General features: G+C 43.8%; 1 protein-coding gene across 2 annotated transcripts in view; it reads right to left on the reverse strand.

Annotated features, from left to right (window-relative positions):
* NEBL (nebulette) overlaps nucleotides 1–14680 on the reverse strand; it is a 364126-nt gene extending 349446 nt beyond the window's left edge. The window contains exons 1-2 of one of the 2 annotated variants that reach the window (XM_045587984.1): nucleotides 14190–14680; nucleotides 12897–12991 (exon numbers count right to left, since the gene is read on the reverse strand). In XM_045587984.1, coding sequence (XP_045443940.1) covers nucleotides 12897–12991; nucleotides 14190–14258 — 164 coding nt within the window. In that variant the 5' untranslated portion in view covers nucleotides 14259–14680. The remainder of the gene's footprint in view (nucleotides 1–12896; nucleotides 12992–14189) is intronic. The other variant, XM_036459604.2, reaches the window with a different exon arrangement.
* Nucleotides 14681–24461: the final 9781 nt, after the last annotated feature.

Consider the following 24461-nt stretch of genomic DNA (forward strand, 5'->3'; position numbering starts at 1 on the left):
GTGTGTTGGAGTGATGGTCAATTTGCATATTATCTCTTTATTATATAGAATTTACTGGGGTAATATTAGTAACATTATAAAGTTTTCAAGTGTACAATTCTATAATACATCATCCATATATTGCATTGTGTGTTCACCATCTCAAGTCTGATCTCCTTCCATAACCATATATTTGACCCCCTTTGCCCTCTTTATCATTCCCCCAACCCTCCTTCTCCTCTAGTGATCACCATATTGTCTTCCATGTCTATAAATTTGTTTGTTTATTTCATTTGTTTGTTTGTTGCTTTCTGTTTTATACCCCACATCACTCTTCTTGGTATTTGAAAATATTTATTCATCTAGACATCTGTACCGTATGTTCCCCCTTAGTATTATTCACAGTAGGTAAGACATAGAAACAACCTGAGTGTCCTTTGATAGATGATGGGATAAAGAAGATGTGGTACATATACCCAATGGACTACTATGCAGGAATAAGAAAAGATGAAATACTGCCAGTTGCAGCAACATAGGTGAATCTTGAGAGTATCAGGCTAAGCAAAATAAGCACATACACTCTTAATAGACTTTCTTAAGGTCTTGTTTATTCCTTTTTTTTACTCTGATGAAAGACCACCTACTGAAAGTCTTTACAACTACTACATCACTAGCTAACCCTTCCTTATTTTCCACATTAAGTCTAAAGAAGCTTGGAACAGTAACGCTATAAACAAAAGCAAAGCAAAATAAAATAAAAAATCACCTGATACCCTGTTTTACACTTTCAGCAGCAAAGCCTCCCCTAACCAAAGTCGCTGGGCCAAAGTGTAAACGCACTGAGATTCTTCAGTTATGTTTTCTATCTTCGTGAACTGCTCAGTCTGACCTGTAGTGGTGCCTTTTCTGTTTCTCCTTCATTTCATTCTCACCCAAATGTTCTTCATCATTTTTTCACCTTCAAGTTTCCTTCCTTCTATACATGGACCCACCTATCAGACATATTCTCTTTTCTTTTAGCATAGCAAACCCCTCCACTGCCAGAATTTAGTTCTCAGCCTGTCTACACAACACACTGGCGATATTTCTGGATCTTACAAACTTTTTTTAGTGTCTAGAAGACCTTGGTACAGATGGACGAGATCATCAACATTCCCCTGTTGGTCTCCGATGAGGATTACTTGTTCCTTCCTCCATTCAGGCACTTCTTTTATGTTAACACCTATTTTTTCCTGTTAGGGCATTAATTTTTTAGTCCTGAGACACAAACTCTCCTGACCCACCAGAGAAAGTGTACACCAGGGAAAGATGCCAGAGGAGGAGGCTTGCTAGCCAATAAAGGACTGCTGTGTCTCACTCAAAGTATTGTTGCCCTAGCTGGTTTGGCTCAGAGGATAGAGAGCACTGGCTTGCAGACTGAAGGGTCACGGAGTTTGATGCCAGTTGGAGGCTGGATGTCTGACCCCGGTCGGAGCATGTGTGGAAGGCAACCAATCGATGTGTCTTGCTCATGTCAATGTTTCTCTCTCCCTATCTCTCTCCATCCCTTCCACTCTCTAAAAAATAATGTTCTTTTAAAATCAATCTACACGTGTTTATTCAGTGCATGTTATATATACCATCACTGTACCAAGAAAAATACAATAGCTTTGCTTTCAACAACTGTCACTCTTCAGGGCACTTCTGGGCAGCTGCCCCTGTGCACAAGTTACAGGTGCTTACCTCACCACACAGCTCCTCAGGTACACATGGCACCGGGGGCACACAAATAAACCGTTCCTGACTCCTGGCCAATTAAACCTGATATTATGTAACTACCATTTAAAAAAAAAAATACAGGGGCAAACCCTCTACGCAAGAGTTTTCTTCTTCATCAGCCTCTGAGAAAGAACTGTTCAGATATAGTGTTTCTATTCCTGACAGGAATAACCCTTAATTATTATGTGCCTTGAGCATCTAGAAATTTTAAAATAGAATTCCACTTAATTTTAAGAAAATCAAAGAACTATGTCAATGGCAAAAGAAAAGACCTGGGGAGGAGGGAGGGAAGGGTGGTGGAGGGGGGCGGACAGGAGCAGGGCAGAGGAGAAACACTGACTCTGCCCAATTGATTCAGAAGTCCTGGAAGTTGGGTAGAAAGACAACAGCACTGAAGAAAGTCACTCAAGAAAACCAAATTCAGGACATAAATAAAGCAAACTTATCTCCAATAAATAAAAAAAGCATACTTATTTCCAGTGAAAAAAGAAATATATGGCTCTGCACATGGCGTGACGTCTCAAACATAGGATTTACACCTAAGACTTGGATAAACATCATTGTAACAAAGTGATTTTTACAAACTGCCTTTGTGGACCCTATTATTCTTGTCATCTTTTATCCAGGGGCATGTCTGTGACCAATAATCTAGCCATAAATGTCAATATTTCACCTAACCAGAGGAAGTGGTAGCTATTGTTCATGGGTATTATCAGTCCCAGGACAGCCAGCATCAGTCAGGATCCCACATGGGTCCTCAGAGAAAGACAAGTCTGTTCCTCTCAGTGAGTCTGCTCTCGGCTAGGATGCCTGAGGCTGTGCTGTTGGCTCGGACAGCCCACGGAGCTCACTGTGCCCCACAAAGCCTGCTGGGCAATGCGCTTCGTCCAGGGGACATGTACTGAACACACAGCGGGTGCTGGAGGATAAAAGGCAAGAGGGACCATTCCTACCCTCAAGAATACAATTTGTTAATAGGAAAGACCTGCTTATGTATAAAAAACAAATCTTGAGAGTTACATCCAGGGTCCTTCCACAAATAGGTCCTCCTACCCACCTCTTATGTGCAGGCAGCAAACTGTCCATATGTCATGCCCAACTCCTATTGATCGACCAGCTAGATATGGTAGATTTTAGATCATCATTCTTATCATAATGAGATACGAAGACTCATGTGTCAACAGTTCAAACTGTACACATGATGACAACAGTGAGAAACACGCCTGTTGTTTAATAATAAATTGGACTAGCATTTGTCCCTGGTTCCTGAAACTTGCTCTAAAGAGTTGGGATTTCCCAAGTAATTGAAAATATCTTGGTCATTCATGTGCCCCTTGGCCCATACTTGAGTAATAATGCTAGCAAGATGGGGCTGGCCATTCTGCAAATCATGTGAGTAGAGGGTTGAGGCTTTGGATGATATCCATGGACCTTTTGTACAAGGGAATGGGGGCGGGGGGAGGAAGCGGGGGGGGGGGGGGGGGGCCTTGGAGATTGAATACCCATGACTAATAAGTCATCATGCCTGCACAATGAGACCCCAATAAAAACTCTGGACACCAAAGCTCAATAGAGATTCCTGGGTGGTAACACATCAATGTGTAGCAAGACACATCCTGCCTGACTCCATGGGGCCAGGGTAGGGAAATGCTATGTCCAGGACCTTCCCAGACCTTGCCTTATGTGTCTCCTCACTTGCATAGTCCTGATTTGTATCCCTTAGAGTAGGGGTGTCAAACTCAATCAGAGAAGGGGCCAAAATCTAAAATCCAGCCTAAATTGCGGGCCGAATGGTTTACTGAACAGTTATAAACTGTCATTGTGATGGAAACGCAGCGGAGTGCAGTGATGACAGCGCGGTGCAGGCCACATTGCAAGGCCTGGCGGGACGGATTTGGCCCGCGGGCCTTGTGTTTGACATATGTGCCTTAGAGTAAGACAATAATCTTACGTAAAGTACTCCCCTAAATTCTGTGAGTTATTCTAGCTAAGTTATCAAATCTGAATGGGTGGTGGGAACCCCCAAATTTGTAACCAGTTGGTCAGAACTGGGGTTGGTCTGGGAACGCCTGAACTTGTGTCTGGCATCTGAAGTGTGGTCTGTCTTATAGGGATTACAGCCTTCATTAATTTGTGAAGCTGGCGCTAATTCCACGTGGCCAGTGTTAGAACTGCATTGGCAAGCCCCATTCTCAACTCCTTAAACCCAGGACAGAAATAATCCTTTTAAGAAGCAAAGCTCTTGCAGCTGACTGGACCTCCCGACCCCCACCCTACCTCCAACCCTAGGTAAAGAGCTGCCTCTGTCCAGTCCCAACAAGAAACTGCCTCACCGGGGTAAGCAAACGTAGGTGCAGCCCAAGGTGGGCTTTTTGATAAGTGATGTCATTGAGGTGTAAAAACCACAATGAGGGCGCAGGAAGAGAGAGTGCAGTAACTGCGAGATTCAGCCTAGCTTCGCTAAGGCGGTCAACGCCGTTCCTTAAAGATAAACGTAACTTCAAAAGAGGGAAGGGCAGGAGGCAGGAGAGCAGTGTGAGTCAAAGGTCGAATTACTGGGTCAAGTTTAACAAGAACAAGAATTATATCTCATTTTTATTCACTCCTTCCTATGTGCCTGACACTGTGCTGGACTTACCTGATGAAGCCTATCACTGTGCCCATGTTACAGGCGAAGAGTAAGGCGTGGGTTAAGAAGCCTGACAAAGGACCAGAGCCGGCAGGCCAGTGGCTGAACAGGAGAAGCACAGACGAGAGTGGGAGAGGAAGACAGATTGTGAAAGGCCTCCGGTTCTGTCAGAAACCTGATGTTTTTGTAGGCACTGGGAACCATCAGAGGCAATGTGACCAGAACCGTGATTTCGAAAGGTAACGGTGGTGGCAGGAAAAGCATTCCAAAAGAGAAAGACTAGAACAGGAAGACCGGTCAGGGGACAGGGGTCGGATCACTAGCCAAATATGACAGGAGAGCCTGAACAAGGGCGAGGACAGAGGAAATGAATAGTGGGGATGGGGACAGAGAGGAGGGGAGGTAGAAGATGACGGAGACGCATGAGGCCTGGATCTGGGGTGGATGATGGGAAGAGTAGCCAGGAGGGGCTGGCACAGACATCCAAACACGGCACTGTTCTTGACGCTCCTGCCTGAATTTGGCGGTGTTCACACTCTTGACCAATTAACAGATAATAAAGTAACATTTAAAGGCCAAATTCAGCCCTGGCCTAGGGGCTTGGAGCATCAAGCCCATATACCAAAAGGCTGCAGGTTAAAATAAAATAAAAAAAGACTAATTCCAATACCAGCAGACAACCCTCAAACTCCGCATCCCAGTCCTCTGGCCACCCCATTTCTCCACGCTCTCTGAGGTTGGCGTACACCTGCCCTTGATGGGAAATGAGCAGCAGGGAAGCTAATCAAGGACTTTTTGTCTGAGTGGCTTTTAGACTGCTGCGCTCAGGCACAAGCATGGCAGATCACCAGTCGACTTATCGATCCCATACTAGTCAAAAGCGCACACATCCCACTAGTTTTTTCCCTAACTCCTCCTAGAATTCACTGGGAATGGATCAACAGAGAGTGTGGGAAAGTAAACAAGAGCTGAACACAAAGGACTCCACTAAGACCAGAGATAAAATTAATACTGGGTTTCCAGTGTTGGAACTAACAATCCTTGCCCTTCAAACCTGTCCTTCTCACAACTTCCTGTCTGCTGGTTCAGCCTGTGCCCCATAGCTGGGTTTGATGGGAGAGGCTGAAGAACCGTTTTATTCATAAACAGACCTGTAGAATCAATAATAATCCTTTTACTGAGTCCTTTAAATGTTCTGGGTACTCGGCTCATAAATATTATTGTGGATACCACTTCTCACTCTGCTAAAAGCTCAGGTCTTGTTAATAATCCTAACTATAGAAGTACAGAAGGTGAAAAATTGACTTTCTGTTCCCCTTTCTGTTCCCCTAGAGACAGAGCTGTGAGGGGCCAGGGCTCTGGAGGACGAAGGTGTCAGGTGTGGATGTGTCTGCTTCCCTCTCCCTCCTGACATTGCCCAGAACCAACATCCTTTGTAGAGCACTCATCTGAAAACGTTTAAAGAAGACATACCGAAATGCTCTCTTACACAAGCCCCTGACACATAATCAATATCCCTTTAAGCACCCACATCTATATCTTGTATTAACCTTGCATTTCACTGTGGTGCAGGAGATATTTGCTGTGTTTCATCTCCAGGTCTTGTCTAATCTGACATCATTCCATAATAGATACGTCATCACAGGGGAAAACTACGCATTGAAGACACCTTTCTCAAACATTCCCAATGTGACAGAGCCCAGTACGTGATTTGTAAATGTGGTCTCCTGTGATGACTTCAAAAGACACCAAAATTCATCCATGATTCAGTAAGGTAACTGAGAGTCAAATTATTTTGCATATATAAATATATATACACTAGAGCCTTTTTTGTTTTGTTCAAATGAAGTGTCTCCTTCCTCACTTTCAATCATCCAATTTTAACAACACTAACAAAACTGTCATCATCCTATCTTCTCAGGGCTATGTCAAGAAGCAAAAGGTCAAATTTTTTCTGTGTGACATGTAACTAAAAAGTGAAGCCGGACGTATTATATAATAATTGACCCTAACTAAAACTCCGACCTACCACAATACTCTTCCATAGAAACTCTGTCACTTTTAACAATGTGACAACAATTTTTCCTCTCTTTAAGGGGGAAACATGAGGCAGCAACTTTCAATTCATTATAAATAAGAGAGGGGACTAACATTTGGGTACCTAATAGGTGTCATTGGATGTGCTAAGGCTTACAAGTTTCCCCCCATTTAATTTCTATAAAGTTCCTGTTAGGTAGAAATCATTGTCCTATTTTACAGATTATAATTAAACTCAGAAGAAAATAGATGAGAATCAATAAGTAATCTTTTCGGGAGATATCATACTTTGAGCCTGAAAGCAGGGAGAGGAAATTCCGCCACCTTCACTACGGGTTGGCAAAGTGAGCCTCTCCTGTCAGGGGAAGACTTTCCCCCTGGGTGTGCAGACTCTGCAAAACCCAGACACTGGACCACTACTCAGCTCTCAAAACCTACACTCCAGCCAGCTTCTCCAGGTCACCCCTCTGTTGACCTCCCCAGAAGAAACAGGCTGGTGAGCACTCTGAACGGGGATTGGGGGGGGGGGGGGGGGGGGGGGAGTCGGGACTAGGAGTGACCACACTCTGAGATGCAGCACAACCCTCACACTCACTGATGTAGCTCAACTCTACTGAACCTCAGTGCCAGGCTCCGGGGATGCTGGGATGGGCAATACAGGTACCCTCAGAGCCACCTAAAGAGAGAAGGGACAGCCAGATAAACCTGTGGTTCCTGTATAGGACGGTGAGCGTTCTGGCGGCTGACGGTGTGGCTGGCCCAGACAGTGTGAAAGCAGTGGCTCTCTGCATTCGTGAACTGACTGCACACAGCACTGTCCTTACCATCAGCTTTCAGTGTGGAGGTAAGGAGATGGAGACAACTAGTGTTTCTCCAGCTTTTTACACCACAGTCCAGTACACATTCACACATATGACTAAAAGAAAACACGTTTGCCAAAACAAGACTCTTCACTGCTCAAAGGTACTCTGATAGTCTCTATGTATCTACTATCAATAGTATCCACCTACCTACATCTCCCTGCTTCCCTCCCTCTCTCTTTTTTACTCTCCTCTCTCCTTCTCGCCCTTTCACTTTGAAAAAACAACCCTCTAAAGCACATGTGTCAAACACAAGGCTTGCGGGCCAAATCCGTCCCGCCAGGCCTTGCAATGTGGCCCGCACCGCGCTGTCATCACTGCACTCCGCTGCGTTTCCATCAAAATGACAGTTTATGACTGTTCAGTAAACCATTCGGCCCGCGATTTAGGCTAGATTTTAGATTTTGGCCCCTTCTCTGATTGAGTTCGACACCCCTACTCTAAAGGGTGGCAACCCACAGTTTAAAAACACTGGCATTAACCTTTTAAGTAGGAGTGACTATCATTTCTCTGATATACTTCCTCTTCTCCCTTCCACCCTCTTTTCCCTTAAAAAAGTACCCTTGAGGGATTAAGGGCACGGCTATCTACTGAGAAGGTCTGCTGTGAGCCAGAACCTGGCCCGGAACCTTGCCTGACACATACTGTCCTACCAATCCTCACACAGCCTTACGGGTAAGCATTAGAATTCCCATTTCACAAGTGAAGCTTAGCGATCAGGAGACTTGCTCAGAAAGACACGATGAAGCCCGTATTCAAACCCAGGTCTGTGTTTCTTCAGAACTCCAATTGCACCGTAGGGCCTTTCATGAGAAGTTCTTAAGTAATTAAAGCTAACATAATAGCAAGAATTTCATAAGTCCCCTTGAGATAACTCAAATCCTTACAGTGTTACAAAACCAGGCTTGGGAGGCCTAGAAAGAAACCAGGGAAATATGTGGCGGAAAAACTCTCAGGCTTAAACTTAATTCCCTTAGCAACCCTTAGCAAAGGCTCTAACAAGGAGTGACCAGCGGAGAAGAGGTAAAGGAGAGCTAGTGGAGCACTGGCATAATCACTCTCAACACAGGCTGGCTGACCGGCACTGACCGTTCTGGGGGCTCCTAATGAGAGCATCTAGCTCAGCTTCTTCCGACCTGTCAATAGTCAACAAATAGTCACAAGATGAAACACTAACACAGGCAGAGCAAAAGTAAACACGATGCACAGCTTCCGCTGTTTTATTTGTAAAGCCTTTCATAATTATAGTAAGTTGAACTACTTGGTGAGAGGGAATCTTATTTGGAAGGATGACTAAACATATTTGGCACAGATATTTGTATTCTTTCAGCCCCATAAGTAAAGATACACTTACAAAACACAAGGTATATCAAAGAGGGCAAGTCAGGACAAAATTTCAGCCCCAAAAACTTTCCACACAAGCGATGGCCCAGGGAAATTAGTGGCAGAGTCCTACTAAATACATGCCATCATTAACTGGTCCCACCCATGACCTAAAATAGTGTGACCTTTGGTGACAGTACATTAACTGGCCAATCATTGGCATTGTTACCGCTAAGTGGTAATATTTCTCAGAAAATTTTAAGGACCTGATGTATTTTTCACAAACGCACAATAAATGTAATTTTGACTGTTACACTTGAGAAATTAAATAATTTGTTTTACAAATGGCCTTGGGGTTTACATTCACTGTGTGGCTTGTAGGATAGCAAAACCTTTATAGTTTAACTTGGCATATAAATCCACATACAAATGTGAGCAACGTGTTTTGTCTAATCATCTGGTGTTATTTTCTCAGCACCTCAGCAATAAAAATATTGCCGAGTCTTCTTTTCTTTGCAAGTACCATGATGAAAAAAATCCTGAGTATGCTCAGGAATCCATTGCCTGCTTATGAAACATAAAGACTTGTGAAAACATGGCACGTACTCAAGGAGCCTAGTTTGTTTTAAATATTTTAATAGTGTGCACTGCTGCACTGGGAACTAAATGTGCATTATGCCCAACATCACATCCAGTGTGTACTATGCTTTGATCATTCTATCAAAAGATCAAAATTTAAATATTATGTAAATTATATTTCATACATGTTCTCCTTTGCAGAAATCAAACTGCAAACTTGTTTCTTCTCTAAACACATGAGAATATAAATAAGCAACAAATTTAAACTGAAGAAAATACTCACTACTTGACTCCATTTTTTAAAATGCCCTCAGGTATCAATTAAAATAAAAAGCCTTTGTGTTTTCTTAACATAATCCTAACTGTCTATGTTTATGCTTTTAAATTTTTAAGCATATTCTTAATATCTATTTTAAAGGTTCTTTAGCTAAATATGTATGTTATTTTCATAAAAAATGTTATGTAAATCCTCTTTCTGAAAACTCTGAGAGGTTATATAAGTCAATGGAAATGAAGGCAAAGATTAGAGAATATTCAATATTCAATCACCAAGAAAAGTTGTCATTTTCATAACAACTAAATGTAAAGTATGAACCTTGATTGGATTCTGGTTGTTAAGAAAAACAACTGAAAAAGGCATTCTTAGGACAATGGAGGAAATGTGAACATAAACAGAATATTAGATATTGTGAAATTTTTGTTAATTTTCTGAGGTGTGATAATGGTTCTATGGTTCTTTAAGAAAATATCCTTATTCTTAGTGCATGCATGATGAATTTTTAGGAATGACATATCTGGATGAATGAAACTCACTGGTGCATGAAACTGACAAATGAACCAACCATTTTAAAAAGTACTAAAAATAATAAGTAAATAAATAAAAAGTGCTTGTATGTATAAATAGATATGTATAGGAAACATATAGGGTAAAATGTTAATAACAGTTGACTTTCAGTGGAGAGTATACAGATGTTCATTGTACTATTCTTCCAACCATTTTGTATACATGAACATTTTCGCACTACAAAGTTTCAGAGGAAAGAGAATAGTCATTTTCACTTACTGTGTACTGAGGCCCGAACCAAACTAGGTACGGATAAAACACTGCTTTACATGGCCATAGGATGTTTCATTTTTCAGTAGCAGTATGCTTCAGAGAATCAATTTTCCACCACTAAATACCCAGAGAAATCCCGGCAGCCCTTCTGGCCAAGACCATAGAGAACAGCTGATTGACACACTCCACCTGAATTAGAGAAAGGCATCAGGATCCCCAGAGGGTAAGCTACTCTGACCAGCAAGTTTGCATGGCAATCTGTGCGCTCGGAAAGATGAAGGGGTGGGAACAGGGGTCTGGTAGCCAGGGACCTTCACAACAGACAGAATCTATCAATACTTAGTCAGGCTCTGTTCTTTGGAGATAGCATAGGACATGAACTTAAAGCTAAATTAAACTAATTTAAACCATCAACTCTACTTTTTCAGCCACTAAGGATGAATTGTTTAATAAGGAGACTACCAGGTTCAATATTAAGCAAAAAAATCTGAGATGCTACTCAAAAATTAAAACCAAATAACCAAGTTCTGGAATTATATGATAATTTTTTGAGAGAACATGTGTAAGCATTTGATTTACAGATAACTGAAGTATCCTATATAATAAAAACCTAATAGGCTAAATGGCTGGTTGGCTGGTCAGCCATTTAACCAATCAAAGCATAATATGCTAATGAGATTATAAGGCCACTCAACCAATCACTATGACATGCACTGACCACCAGGAGGCAGATGCTCTGACCAGTAGGTGAGCTTGATGCTGGGGTCCGGCCAATCGGGACTAAGCAAGATGGGTCAGACACACCCAGGAGCCCTCCCAGCACCCCTCCCCACTGGCCAACCTTCTGCATCCCTCCTGGGCCCCAATAGTGCACTGGCAGGGTCCCTTGGCCTGGCCTGCACCCTCTCGCAATACAGGACCCCTCAGAAGATGTTAGAGAGCCGGTTTCAGCCTGATCCCACAGGCCAGGCTGAAGGACCCCACTAGTGCATGAATTTGTGCACTGGGACTCTAGTTAAAAATAAAACAGATCTCTGAAACAACATAGCTAAATGCTTCCTACCTACAAAAAGTGGCCTTTTTTGTTTGAGGTCCAAATCTCAAAGGTTCTGGGCACTAGTTCACTATTAAGTCAGAGTGCAAACCAGCCATCCATTACTTCCTACAGAATCTGAAATTCTTTTTCATTGGCCCTAATTGAAACTAAGCAGTAAGCACTAAATTTTCAAGAGGCCCAATGCAGTCAAAGGCTCCACCTTGGTTGTACCTCTTTTTTATGTGCTTTTATTTTCAACTTTTCTTTTTCTCATTCAATGTAATATTTACATTATATAATTGTTGTTCTCCCCTTCTTTTCATTCTCTTCTGTCTTTCCTCTTCCCCTCCCAGTCCTCCAGGTTTAACCCCAGGCTGTGGAGCTATAAAGAGTCCTGGCATGGCCCATTAAAGCCTGATCGAATCAGGCCAGGAGCTAGAATACAAATAGGGAGAATGGTTCACTTTCCTTTAACCAAAGAACCATTATCCTGCTTATGGTTTAAGTGGGCCCTTCCCCTTCTAGTTACTGCTGCCTGCCTTTGATCTTTAACCAATCACTTATACTTCTCTTTAAGAGGAGCAGGAGACCATGACACTGAAATCTCACTTTGCTTCTCATTATCCTAGCAAGAAGTATGGTAGAGAAGTGTTGAAAACATCAATAAGTTTGGGTAACATCTGTGGACTTCCCTTATGCAAGAGAGGCCCAAATTCTGTTCAATGTCTCCATTTTCTGATGTTTTCAAAGTTTCTGATCTATATGTAAGCAGTAAGCTAGGCGTGGAGGGAGACACAAAGAGACTTTCTAAGTTCCTCACCAGAGGTGTATGACTACATTACAATGGTTTAACAAAAATTTACTGTCTATGATAACACTCCCAGGAGCCTTCGCAGCCTCTAGAAGTGATCTGAGCCACTTCCTGCGGCTTATCCTCTCCAGGCTGCCATTTCTTTGTCTGTCAAATGGGGATAATAATAGTCATAGGGTCTGTACAGAGTAAATGAGTCAGGATGCATAAAGAGCTTAGAAGAGGGCCTAGCACATGGTAAGCGCTGTATAAATGCTAGCTAATTGCTATTATTATAGGCTAGAAGCATACCTACAGAAAATTCTGCAAAGAGAGCTTGCCTTCTTTGCTCCCCACCAACAGACCTACTCCGAACCGGCAGGAAAGACCCACGACTCAGTTCTTTGGTTCCCTGTTTAAGCTCCAGGATGTATACAGAGTGGTCTCAGCTAAGACCATCTGAGTTAGACCTCTTTCTGGAGCAGCTAGATTCCGATAGAAACGTGCAGTATGGCAACCTCCTATGGTTAAAAATGAAAACGGAAGTGATTAAAATGGAAATCTATCTGACATGCACTTCAGAGCCCACACATTTGCAGTAAGTTCTGCCGCTTCTAACAAATGTCCCCAACTCTGCAGCACTGTGACCCTGACTGAAGACACACATCACCCTGCACATTAGAAAGACAAATGCAATGACCTTCAACCGAGTACACGGCCCCAGAGTATGTGGCATAAACAGGTAATTGGCTGCTGCCCCGCCCGGGTGGCACAGAGAGTCCATTCTTCAGAACAGGCAGGTCCACTCACTTGTGCCACACCTGGCATGTCTTTTGGACAATACTTACGCGTTACAATAGGGCCTCTTTTCATAGCCTTTGTAGTTGTTCATGTTGAGAGCCATCTTGCAGACTTCACAATGGAAACATCCTTTATGCCAATACTGGGGGGGGAAAATGTTTTTTGTATTTTAGTACAATGCCAGTTCTTTCCAGGATGGGTACAGAAAGGAGACTTTTTTAGTGCATCACAGTCCCCACCCGTAGTTGAAAAATACAAGAAAATGATGGGAGGTAACAGTGGATGGGTTTGCCTACTGTCAGTTCAGGAAATAAAGCAGCAACTCTGAAAACTGCGTTTTAAAATGAACCCCCACCACAATGCACAGGGAAGGAAGAGCCCCGCCACAGCTCTGTCCACGCTGCCCTTCTACGGGAGCCCGGGATGGAATTCTGAGCGTGGTTCAGGGAGGAATGCAGCCTGTGAAGTGGCTTCAAAAGGAAAACCACTCCAGTTCAAAGTGCCTACACCCCCGTGCTTGTAGGATCTCCTAAATACTGGGTCCAGAGGGAAGTCAGGTGCCCCGCGGAGCCAGGAAGCGGGCTACGCCAGTACCCTTCGCCCCCGCATCCCTGTCCAGCTCCCACTACATTGCGGGAAAGGCGGACTTTGTCCGAAATGACTGTCAGGGTGGCTGAGTGGCTCTTTTAAGAGGCATTTTGACACCACACGCTGATTTCACAGGGACCGCCTCCGGCTGGTTTCAATTGCCAGGCGGGGTCTGGCTCCCGGGCGGTCCCACTCCCTCCGCACCCGGGGAGGCCTGAGCCGGACGGATGGGCCCCTGAGCCCTGCCCGCCGCCCGCAGCCCGGGCTCTCCGGGGGCTGATCCTCAGCACTGCGGCAGCGGCCGCCCTGGCTTATTAATTACTATTCGCCTCTCCACCTCCGCCGGCACGGGAGGTCCTTGGGGGGGGGGGGGGGGGGTAGTAATCAGGGCGCCGGCAGGTCTTCCAGGAAGCGGGTGCGGGGAAGCGAGGAGCGGGAGTGGAGGTGGGAGGGGGCGCGGCTCGCCGATAGGAGGGGCGCCCGGTGCCCGGCCAGGCGCCCGGGCCCGGGCTGGCTCCGCGGCGCGCGCTCCGCCGCAGCCCTGCCGAGGCCGGAGCGGCCCCGCACCCCGCCGCCCGCACCCCGACCAAAGCCCCCCACCCCCACCCCACCCCCCCCCGGCTCGAGCGCCGTCCGTGAGCCGCTCCCTGACACTCCCGGGGCGTCTTCCTCTGCGCCCCGCACACGGAGCCGAGACCTTGCGTCCCAGATGCCAAAACTTCCCGAGCAGGTGCAGCCGGCTCTCCGCTCACCTTGTCCAGGCAGTTGACTTTCTCGGTGGGATACACCACTTTCCCGCAGCGGGCGCACTGGGGGTTCATGGTCGCGGTTCCCGGGGGCGGCGGCGGCGGCTGGGGGCTCCGGGGAGCCGCTGTGGCATCCCCCGCGCGCCCCGCACCGCCTCGGGGCCGCGGGAGGGCGGTGGGCGCCGGGGTCTGGGGGGCGCCGGGCTCCGGGCGAGCCGGCTGGGCGCGCGGGGAGCGGCGGGGGCGCGGTGGGCGCGCGGGAGGCGGCGGGCCTGGCGCCTGGGGGCGGCGCGCTCTCCGCTCCGGCTCCGGCTCGGGCTCGGGCTCGGGCTGCGAGCCGCTCGCTCTGCGTCGCTGGCGCCCCAGGTAGCGGTGACTCACCCCCGCTCGCGCCGCCCCTCCGCACGGCTCCCCGCCTCGCCGCCGCCACGCAGGCCAAACCCACCGGCGCGCCCCGAGCCCAGCGGCGGGGAACGAGCACGTCGGGCACCGGAGAGGGAGGGGGCGGCGGGGAGGGGAGGGCCCGGCACCGGGAGCTCCGCAGGCACCGCGGCCGCGGCTGCCGGGCCGGGGAGCGCGCGTGCGGGCGCCGCAGCAGGGGCGGCCTGGTGGGCGGTGGCGGGCGGGGAGCGGCGGGGCACGGAGAGATGGGGGGGCTCCAACCCGCGCGCGTTTCCTGTCCATCTTTTCTGCCCCAGCTCGGTCACCCCCATTCCCGGGCAGATGTTCCCGGTACCCGGAGGGCGCGATGGTGCGCCCGCCCCCCTCCTCCTCCTCCGGCCCCGAGGCCGCGGGCAGAGGCGATCCCCGCGGCGCGCAGAGAGCGCTCGGGGCCCGGGAGCCCGGGGACCCGCGGGGAGCCCGACTTCGTCCCCGCGGCGCCCCCTCCTGCGGCCTCTGCCGGGAGAGCGCGGCTCCCGGGTCCCCGGTGGAGTCCTGGCGCCCGGAGGGGAAGCCGTCTTCCCATCCCGGCTCCCATCCCCGGCACTTTGCCTCTCTCTCCTGGCAGAACGGCTGGTCACTTTAGGCCTCATCAAACCTTTCTTGGTTAATAAACGGTCCTCGTTCATTTTGCTCAGTGTGGGTACACACACTGTGTATGTGTGTAACGCAGCACCATGGGATCCACGAATTCTTCACCTGCATTAAGAAGAGCAATTACACACTCGTAGTTCTAAGCACAAAAGTAAAAAAAAAAAAAAAAAAAAAAAAAAAAAATCAACTGAAGGCTGAAGATAGGATGGAACCAGACTGAATGGGCATCCGTTTTTAGTTTTAATGAGATCTCAGGTTATTGGATTTGCTTTATAAAAGGCCGCACAACAGAGCGAGACGGCCTGAGTTCAAAGCCCAGCCCTACCATGTACTGGTCCCCTGCAAACCCTCACCCTTTCTGTGCCTCAGTGTTCTAATCTACAAAATGGGGGGATAAGAGAGCTACCCAACAGCGCCTGCCCTCCTGCTGTGCGGACTGAATGAGTCATGGGCTCTGAAGGGCTTCAGTCTGCCTGGCTCATAGTACCAGATAGGCTTATCGTGGGTTGTAACAAATAAACACATTCCATTGCTGGCACACAACTTAAGACTCAGGAATATCACATGGCTACTACCGTGACAAATATTCTGTTATTTTTCTTGTTTGTTTTTTAAATCATAACAGGTTTTTCATGGGAAGAAGGAAACTCGATTTCTGGGCTTCTTGGGCAGGCTGCACTGGTAAACTATTCACAATCAGGCTGTGCCCTTTGACTTTTCAAAAGAGATAATTTCTTAAAAGGGATTAGCCAAGGTAACAACACTCATAGCTCTGCTCATACCATTACCTCAAAAGCAAATGGAATGGCCCAGCTGGTGTGGCTTGGTGGCTGAGCCCCAACCTGTGCACCAGTTCGGCAGTGGCACCTGCAGGGAGCATGCCAGAGGCAGCTCATTGATGTAGCTGTTTCTCTCATCCATGTTTGTAACTCTCCCTCTCCTTCCCTCTATCTCTAAAAAGCAATTAAAAAAAAACATTTTTTAAAAAGCAAATAAAACAATAATTTGCTGTCTAAGGACTGGTTGTCATTTTATTGATTGGTTTTGAGAGAAAGAAACATCTATCTGTTGTCCCACTTATGTATGCGTTCATTGGTTGGTTTTGGTATCTGCTCTGACCCAAAACCTTGGCGTAGCAGGCCGACGTTCTAATCAACCTAGCAATGAGGATTATTATAGTTGTCATTTAAGAACACCTTAGAGCTATTTAGAAATTCCTCAGACCGTGGGTGAACCTGGCTGATTTTGTTAAGTGAAACAATCCAAATACAGGAAGACAAATACTGCATGTTACTTAGAGATAATTTCTTAGATGTGGACTCAGGGGGGGGGGGGGGGGGGGGGGGGGAAAGGTTGAAAAAGGTTGAACTCATAGAAACAGTAAAAAATAAAATATAAATAAATAGTGGTTGGCAGGGGCAGGGAGGTGGGGAAATAGGGAGGATTAGGTGAAAGGGTACAAACTTTCAGTTATAAGATGAATAAGATCTGAGAATCTAAAGTGTAACATGACTATAGTTGATAACATAAAATTTGCTAAGACAGTAGAACTTAAATGTTCTCACACCAAAAAAAAGGGTTAATATGTGTGGTGATGGATGCTTAACTCAGGTGAAATCCATTCACAGTATATGTATATCAAATCATCATGTTGTATTCTTTAAATATCTTACCATTTTATTTGTCAAGTAAATCTCAATAAAGCTGGGGAGAAAAACCTACATTGGATAGTTATTGAAAAATAAAATAAATCTCAGAAAAAAAATTATTTATATGGTCACCTAAAGACTAAGTTTTTTTAGCATTTAGATTTTCATAACTGTAAATGATAGCATGTAGTTTAAAAATCCTATTTTCTTTTTTAAATCTGAGGAAGAGTGAGGGATGGTGATATGTGACATCTGTAGCTGATTTGTCTGATCTTTTAACTATGAGTTGTTTAATAGCCAATCAGTACCTATCACAGTCCAACATATAGTAGATACTAATTAAATGTTTGTTGAGAGAAAGTATGAATAAAACAAATTACCATTTTATTTAAAATTGGAATTAATTGTGATGTTTTATTCTCTCAAAAATAAACAATGAATACTAAGAGTTACATTTTCCTCTCATATCTGTTTCTCTTACTATTTTCATTTTCCGCATTAAGCCAGCTTTTAAGTTTCTTAGTGACATTTCACTGATGTAAGAAGAATTTTAATGCCATCTGTCTTAAAAGGACTTCTTTATTTCAAAATTCAAAGTACTATAAACAGAGAATTGGCAGAAACCTGTCATCTGGCCCAGCCTTCCTCCCTCAAGCAGATGAATGATTTAATTATCCACTAGGGAGACCTTTTGCCCCTTTCATGTTTTTTTCACTTGACTAGTCAAGAAATCGTTCCTCATGGAAACTATACCCCAATATCTCCACTTTAATTAAATCCTTTTCTGCTGGCTTGGACATCCACAGATATAAAGAATAGCTTACCTTCATGACCTGTGAAAACATTTATACCGTTATAAATTTAAATATTTTTCTTTAGCTAAAATTCCCAAATCTGTTTACTTTTATCTCTGGGGCCTATTTCCATGGAACCTTGTAAAGACCTTCTAATCACTTTTATTACTTAAGCTACATACACTGAACTCCAAATTGAAAGCTTTAAAGAGTAATTAATATTGCAAAAGGCCAAATGGTGGCTTTGACGAACACTGGACTCAGATTGTGGTGGATTGTATTATTGGTTCACAATGTTTTTGTTCCACTCTGGCAACACTTCCTATAGGCAGGTAGTATTTCCCCACACAGTGACACTGAGCTTGATAGTGTGACTTCCTTTGGCCAATGGAATTTTAGTGGATATGACAGAGGTCATATCAGAGCAGAATCTGAAGGGATTTTGTCCTCTCATCCTCTTGAGTGCTGGCACCCAGCCATAAGAAGAGCATATCTCAGGGAGTGGCTGTTTCATTGACTTTTGTTCAAGAATTCAAAGACCTGTCTAGCCAGTAGAACCTAACTGAGTTTAGTAAGCCCAGCCATGCCTAGCAGAGTCACAGCAAGCCCACAACCCCTCACATTATGAGAGTAAGAAATCATTGTGTCTGCAAACCGCTGAGATTTGGGGGAGAAATTATTTCTACTTCATCAGCAACAAAAATAAATGTACATGCAAGAATCGGTATGGGTGGGGTTTTGTTTGTTTTACTTTTTTTAAAAGGCATGCTGTTAGAAGTGTAATGACCAACTAAGAATAGCTCTTGGTATTTTTTAATGTATTTTTTATTGATTTCAGAGAGGAAGGGAGAGGGAGAGGGAGAGAGAGATAGAAACATCAATAATGAGAGAGAATCATTGATCGGCTGCCTCTTGCACACTCCCCACTGGAGATCGACCCCACAACCCAGGCATGTGCCCTTGACCAGAATCAAACCTGGGACCCTTCAGTCTGCAGGCTGACATTCTATCCACTGAGCTAAACCATCTAGGCCAATAGCTCTTAGTATTAATGTATTCATTTTCTCGTCACACAGAGTTTTATTTTATGCCGTATATTGGTCAGAATTTGTGTAAAATTGTGTACATTTTTGCCAGTTGACACAAATTCACCAAGAAGGAAAGTTTCCCCAGCCAACAAGCTTGATAGGTGAAACTAAAGAAAAACAGTAGATCTTATCTCAGGTGTTATTTGGTAGCTACATATGAGCCTTAGTCTAAGGGAGCATTTCTTCAAAGATCTTATACACTTTAGAAAAATTATCTCATTTACCATTACAGTACCATTACAAGTCAATGAGAAATGTAAAATTAAGACATTAGGGGACATTCAAGATTCAGAAGCTGTTCTAAAAACAATTATGTACTTTCATCCATTCAATACACAATTACTGGTAAGCAGAACGTTTGGCACAAGGGGATGCAATGGGGATTAAGGCAAGAACTTTGCTTGTAATAAAATCTAATGGGACAAATAAGCAAGCAAAGAATTATAATACAATGTGATAAATGCTCTGAAATAAAGCCCTTCTCCTGCCACTGAATAAGAACAGAGGAGAAACTTCTAATTCAGCTGGGAAATCAGGAAAGGCTACCCTTAAAAAAATCAACCAAACTCCTCCTTCTCTGCCCAGCAAACCCTTACCAGTTACTCCATCCTGTTGACTTTCTCCAGAAGCAGTTCATGCATCTCTCCATACCCTCTCCCGGTGTCTTAGCTGAGCAACGTACCATGTCTTCCTTAAATTGTTCTGTAACAACCCGATAAGAAGTCCTACCATCATGCCAACCATGGAAGGAGGTAGGACTTCTCTCACGCAGACCTGTCTTGGAGATGTGGCAGATATGAATCCCCATCTCCCAGCTAGGACCCTCTCCCACAATGCACCCTCAATATTAGTTTTCAAAACAAAGATTAACTCATATAAAGCACCAAGAACAGTGCCCTGCATGCATTAAGAACTTAGTAAAAATGTGTTTAATAATTGACTAGAGTAAAAAAAATCAATAAAATTGAACTAACTCCTTGATATGTTTTTCATCCAAATCAGATGGGAGGTGACAAGTATGAAGATAGTTATTATTACCTTTTTCATGTATTTCAAGATTGCTTTTTGAATCATTAGCCAATCTTGATGAATATCCAGCTATAAAAATAAAACTCGAATTAAAAATAACATAGTCACATGAGAAAAATAACATAACATAGTCATATGTTATTTTGCATAACATAGTCACATGAGAAAAATGTTATATATTATTAAGATGATAATATGCCTTTATTATGCTATGAACTGAATTATGTAATCCCAAAATTCATAGGTTGATGGTGTTTAGAGAGATGATTAAGAGATTAGTAGGTTCAGATGAGGACTTGAAGGTGGAGTCCTCATGATGGGATTAGTGCCCTTCAAAAGAGTTTTGAAGAGACGACAGAGAGGTTTCAGACTCTCTCTTCCTTTCTCTTTTTCTCAGTCTTTCATTCATATGTTGAAGTCCTAAACCTCGAAAGGGGACTTGTTATCTGATAGATAGAACGCCTGAATTAATCTGAAAAATAATCTTAGAACACATATACTTGTGTGAATAGGGAATTAAGTTTTTCTTAAGTTTCCTTTTCAAGGCCTGTGGGAAGTGATGGAGAAGGTGACAGCTGTGAATCCAGCAAGCAGAACTGAAAAGCATGGTCAGACTGACCCACCAGCAGTCAAAACATCATCTCATCTCCTGATGAATAAGGACAATAATAGCTGGCATGTGCAGACCTCCAGGGCTGCACATAGAGGCATTCCATTCCCAGCCTCACCCTAACCCATTCCCCTTTGTAATCCTGTCTTCTGCACCTTGCTATAAGACAGATTTGAATTCTTGTAAGCACCCTGTCTTCTTGGTTGGCTAGCCTTCTCATAAATGCCTGATTTCGTTATTGGACATAGCAACAGGCAGCCCAAACCCACCTGGGGGTTTCCCATTAACACCCTCAATGTGATGGTATTTAAAGAGATGATTAAGAGATAATTAGGGTTAGATGAGGGCATGAAGGTGGAGCCCTCACGATGAGAATAGTGTCCTTTAAAAAAAGTTTTAAAGAGACATCAGAGAGGTTTCAGACTCTCTCTTTTTCTCTCTTTCTCTCTTTCCCTCTCTTTTTCTCTTTCTCTCTGTCTCTCTCTTTCTCTTTTCTCCCACCCATTCTACCCCCGCCACATGAGGACACAGCAAGAAGGCAGCAATCTGAAAGTGGGGGAGAAAGTACTCATCAAAACTGAACCATGATAATATCCTGATTTCAGATTTCCAGGCTCCAGAACTCCAGAACTGTGAGAAAATAAATTTGTGTTGTTTAAGCCACCCAGTTTATGGTATTTTGTATAACAGCCCAAGCTAACTAATATACTCCCTTACCATAACTTATAGTCAATTAAAAACTAGATCAAGATCAAGACTGAATCGGGGAAGGTGGTCAAAAAATACAAACTTCCAATCATAAAATTAAAAGAACATGAGGATGTACTGCGCAGAATGGTAACTATAGTCAATAACAGTGTGTTGTGTATTTTAAAGTTGCTAAGAGAATAAGTCTAAAGAGTTCTCATCACAAGAAAAATATTCTGGCCCTAACCGGTTTGGCTCAGTGGATAGATCGTCCGAATGCAGACTCAAGGGTCCCAGGTTCGATTCTGGTCAAGAGCATGTACTTGGTTGCAGGAACATCCCCAGCAGGAGGCAGCTGATGTTTCTCTCTCATCAATGTTTCTAACTCTCTATTCCTCTCCCTTCCTCTCTGTAAAAAAATCAATAAAATATATTTTTTAAATATTCTGAAACTATGTATGGTGACATATTAACTAGACTTCTGGTGGTTATTATTTCACAATTGTAAAGGGCCCCCTGGGAAGGCACATGACCATTTTTTAAATTGTTGTCAGCTGAGCCTGAGGCGAGTGGCAGGGCCACATCTCAGTTGCACCCCTCCCAAGAAGGCAGGGGGGTGTTGTCAGTTCTGGTGTCAGTAAGGGGCAGGTCTAGATATGTAAATCCAGTAATGGTAGGGCCTACTTAAGAATGCAAATAAGCTCCTTTGATCCTAAGTTTTGGTGATACTTCCTGGTATTTGGGGGTATAAAATAAATGTGCTGCATGGGCAGAGTCACTCACTGACTCTCCAACAGAGAGAATGGCGTCTCACCTGGCGCCCAGCTTGCTTCAATTTCTGTGTCTTGTCTCTTTCTTTCTTTTATTTCTTAATCCCCAGCTCCTCCACTCAGCACCTGAACCCGTTCATTTTCCGTGCTGGACTCAGAAAAGAGAGAAACACCTCTACAAACAATATATGCAAATATTGAATGATTATGTTGTACACCTGAAACTAATATAATGATATATTTTTTATATCTCAATAAAAAATAAAAACAGTTTTCTGCAACTGAAATAATTAATTAATTAACTAATTAAAAAGAGATCAAGAAAAATGTTATTCTTGCCCAATGAAAATAACAATAATGAACATTTGTTTTAAATCCCTGGTGGTAAGTTCTTAGTTTTTGCACCAAACCTCTGACATTAATTAGCATCAATTCTGAACTTCAAATGGAAGTAAATTTCTAACTTGCTTGGCAAGAATTGCAGTTATGTTCATTAACAAACTAAGCAATCATCTTCCTCCTAATATATACAAAATTAATTAAGAATTTAATCATTTCAAATAGTAATATTAGGTTATGTGGTTCAGGAGCAGCTGATGAAGGGTCATTTTAGGTATTAAACAGAGTAGGGTTGGAGTAGGTTGATTAAATTCTGTGTGGACCTAACAGAAATGTGGGAGAGGGAAGTGGGCTGGAATACATCTAAAGCTGAAAGCTACTTTGGGGGAGAAAGACATTAACCCTAAAAATTATGCAAAATTATGGTATTATTTTTTTAGGCTGGTTACAGGAAACAGAAAGCCACTCGAGTTCCCTCAGTGAAAGGAGGCTCAGAGTGATATTCCTCACAGAGAGGAACATAGAAAAGTTGAGCAACCCAGTTTCAAAAAAGAAGGAATCTGAAAAGCCACATGAAAAAAAAAAAAAATCAGATCTATAATAGAATCAATCTACAAATCTTTGCTTTAGTGATCTATTGCTTTAGTCTGAATGTTTATGCCCCACCAAAACACTATGTTGGAATTCTAACCCACAATGTGATCGTATCAGGAGATGGAGCCTTTGGAAGGTGATTAAGTCAAGAGGGTGGGACCTTTATGAATGGGATGAGCATCTTTATAAAAAAGATCCCACGGAGCTCCCTCATCCCTTCCACTATGTGACTGACCACACAGTGAGAAGTTGCCCTCCATGAACTAGAAAGAGGGCCCTTACCCAAATACTGAACATGCTGGCATCTTCATCTTGGACTTCCCAGCGTCCAGACTGTGAGAAATAAATTTCTGTTGTTATAAGCTGCCCAGTTTATGATATTTCAGTTACAGTAACCCAATTGGACTAAGACACTTGTCATTAGAATAATTCAACTGATCTCTACATGTCTGCTTCTCTCTGCCACTCCCAACTTGCTATTGTCATTCTCGTCTGGCTGTCTTACATACTTTCTATACATAGGTTTCCCTGTTCACAGATTCTATTTACTCATAATATCTTCCTTATAAATTCAACTGGCCATGGCCACACATGGCCACATATACTTTTTCTCTTCTTAGCCTTTTTTCATCTTCACCTCCCACACATAACAGCCTTATTTTTTCCCTATTTCTGGTTCAGGAAACTACATGCTGATCAGCCCAGCTCACCTGTTTACAGCTAGGTCATTTGGTTCATCTCTTAGTTGTCTAAGCAACTTTGGAGGAATGAGGAGGGGCTGAGATGAGATCACAGGCACAGGGACCTGCTCTTCCTCACAGGCTGTGGTCATGGTCGGCATTTGATGGTCTGAGCCATTGAAAATACCAAGGGAAGCTCAAGGACAAAAACAAGTAAGGGGCTAGACTAATTTTTTTTAATCTAGATATCATTATAGATCAATATTTGACCACAGATAAGAAGTGGCTGCAGTGGGGCTTTTCCCTTTTAGATTAAATTTAAAATAGATTAGCAGAAAAATATAAATATATACTTGTCTTTTCACATTTAAAGAAGCAAAAGTAAAAAGAACAAAGTCATAATGACCTCAGAAGAAAGCTCCAAGCCCTTAGCAGTTGGAAAGAGGCAAGTTCTAAGCAGCCATTGGAGGAGCTATGCATGTGCTGTGCTGTCCAATGGGAATTTGGTGAGAGCCACAGATGTGTGCCATGTGGTAGTTACATTTTAAAAAGTAATAGTTTTAATTAATGGGATCGTGTACATCCTTTATTTTTATAAAAATAAGATAAGAACTCAAAATCCAGTGTGTGTTTTATACTTACTGCTCTCCAAGTGGACTAGATGCATTTCACATGTTCATAGTCACTGCTGGCCACTTGGACAGCATAGTACTTGTTCAGCCTAAGTCAGGAGAGCAATAGCATGAATGGGGTCAGGACCAAAGAAGTGGGCAGGGGTTAGGTCCACTTGCTCTGCAGGCCACCAAGTAGGAGTCCAGGCCATTACCTGGGGCTATTCACCAGGGACAGCACCCCCTGCTGATCTCAAAACTGCTATCTATAAGTTTAGTTTTGCTTGTTTTGTTAGTTCACTTGCTAGTTTTTGTTTTATATTGCACATATGAGTGAAATCATAGTTGTTGGGTGTTTGTGTGTGTGTGTGTGTTGTTTCTGTTTGTTCTTT

This window comes from Pipistrellus kuhlii, unplaced genomic scaffold (genome assembly GCF_014108245.1).
Source record: "Pipistrellus kuhlii isolate mPipKuh1 unplaced genomic scaffold, mPipKuh1.p scaffold_m20_p_1, whole genome shotgun sequence".
Classification (NCBI taxonomy): Eukaryota; Metazoa; Chordata; class Mammalia; order Chiroptera; family Vespertilionidae; genus Pipistrellus; species Pipistrellus kuhlii.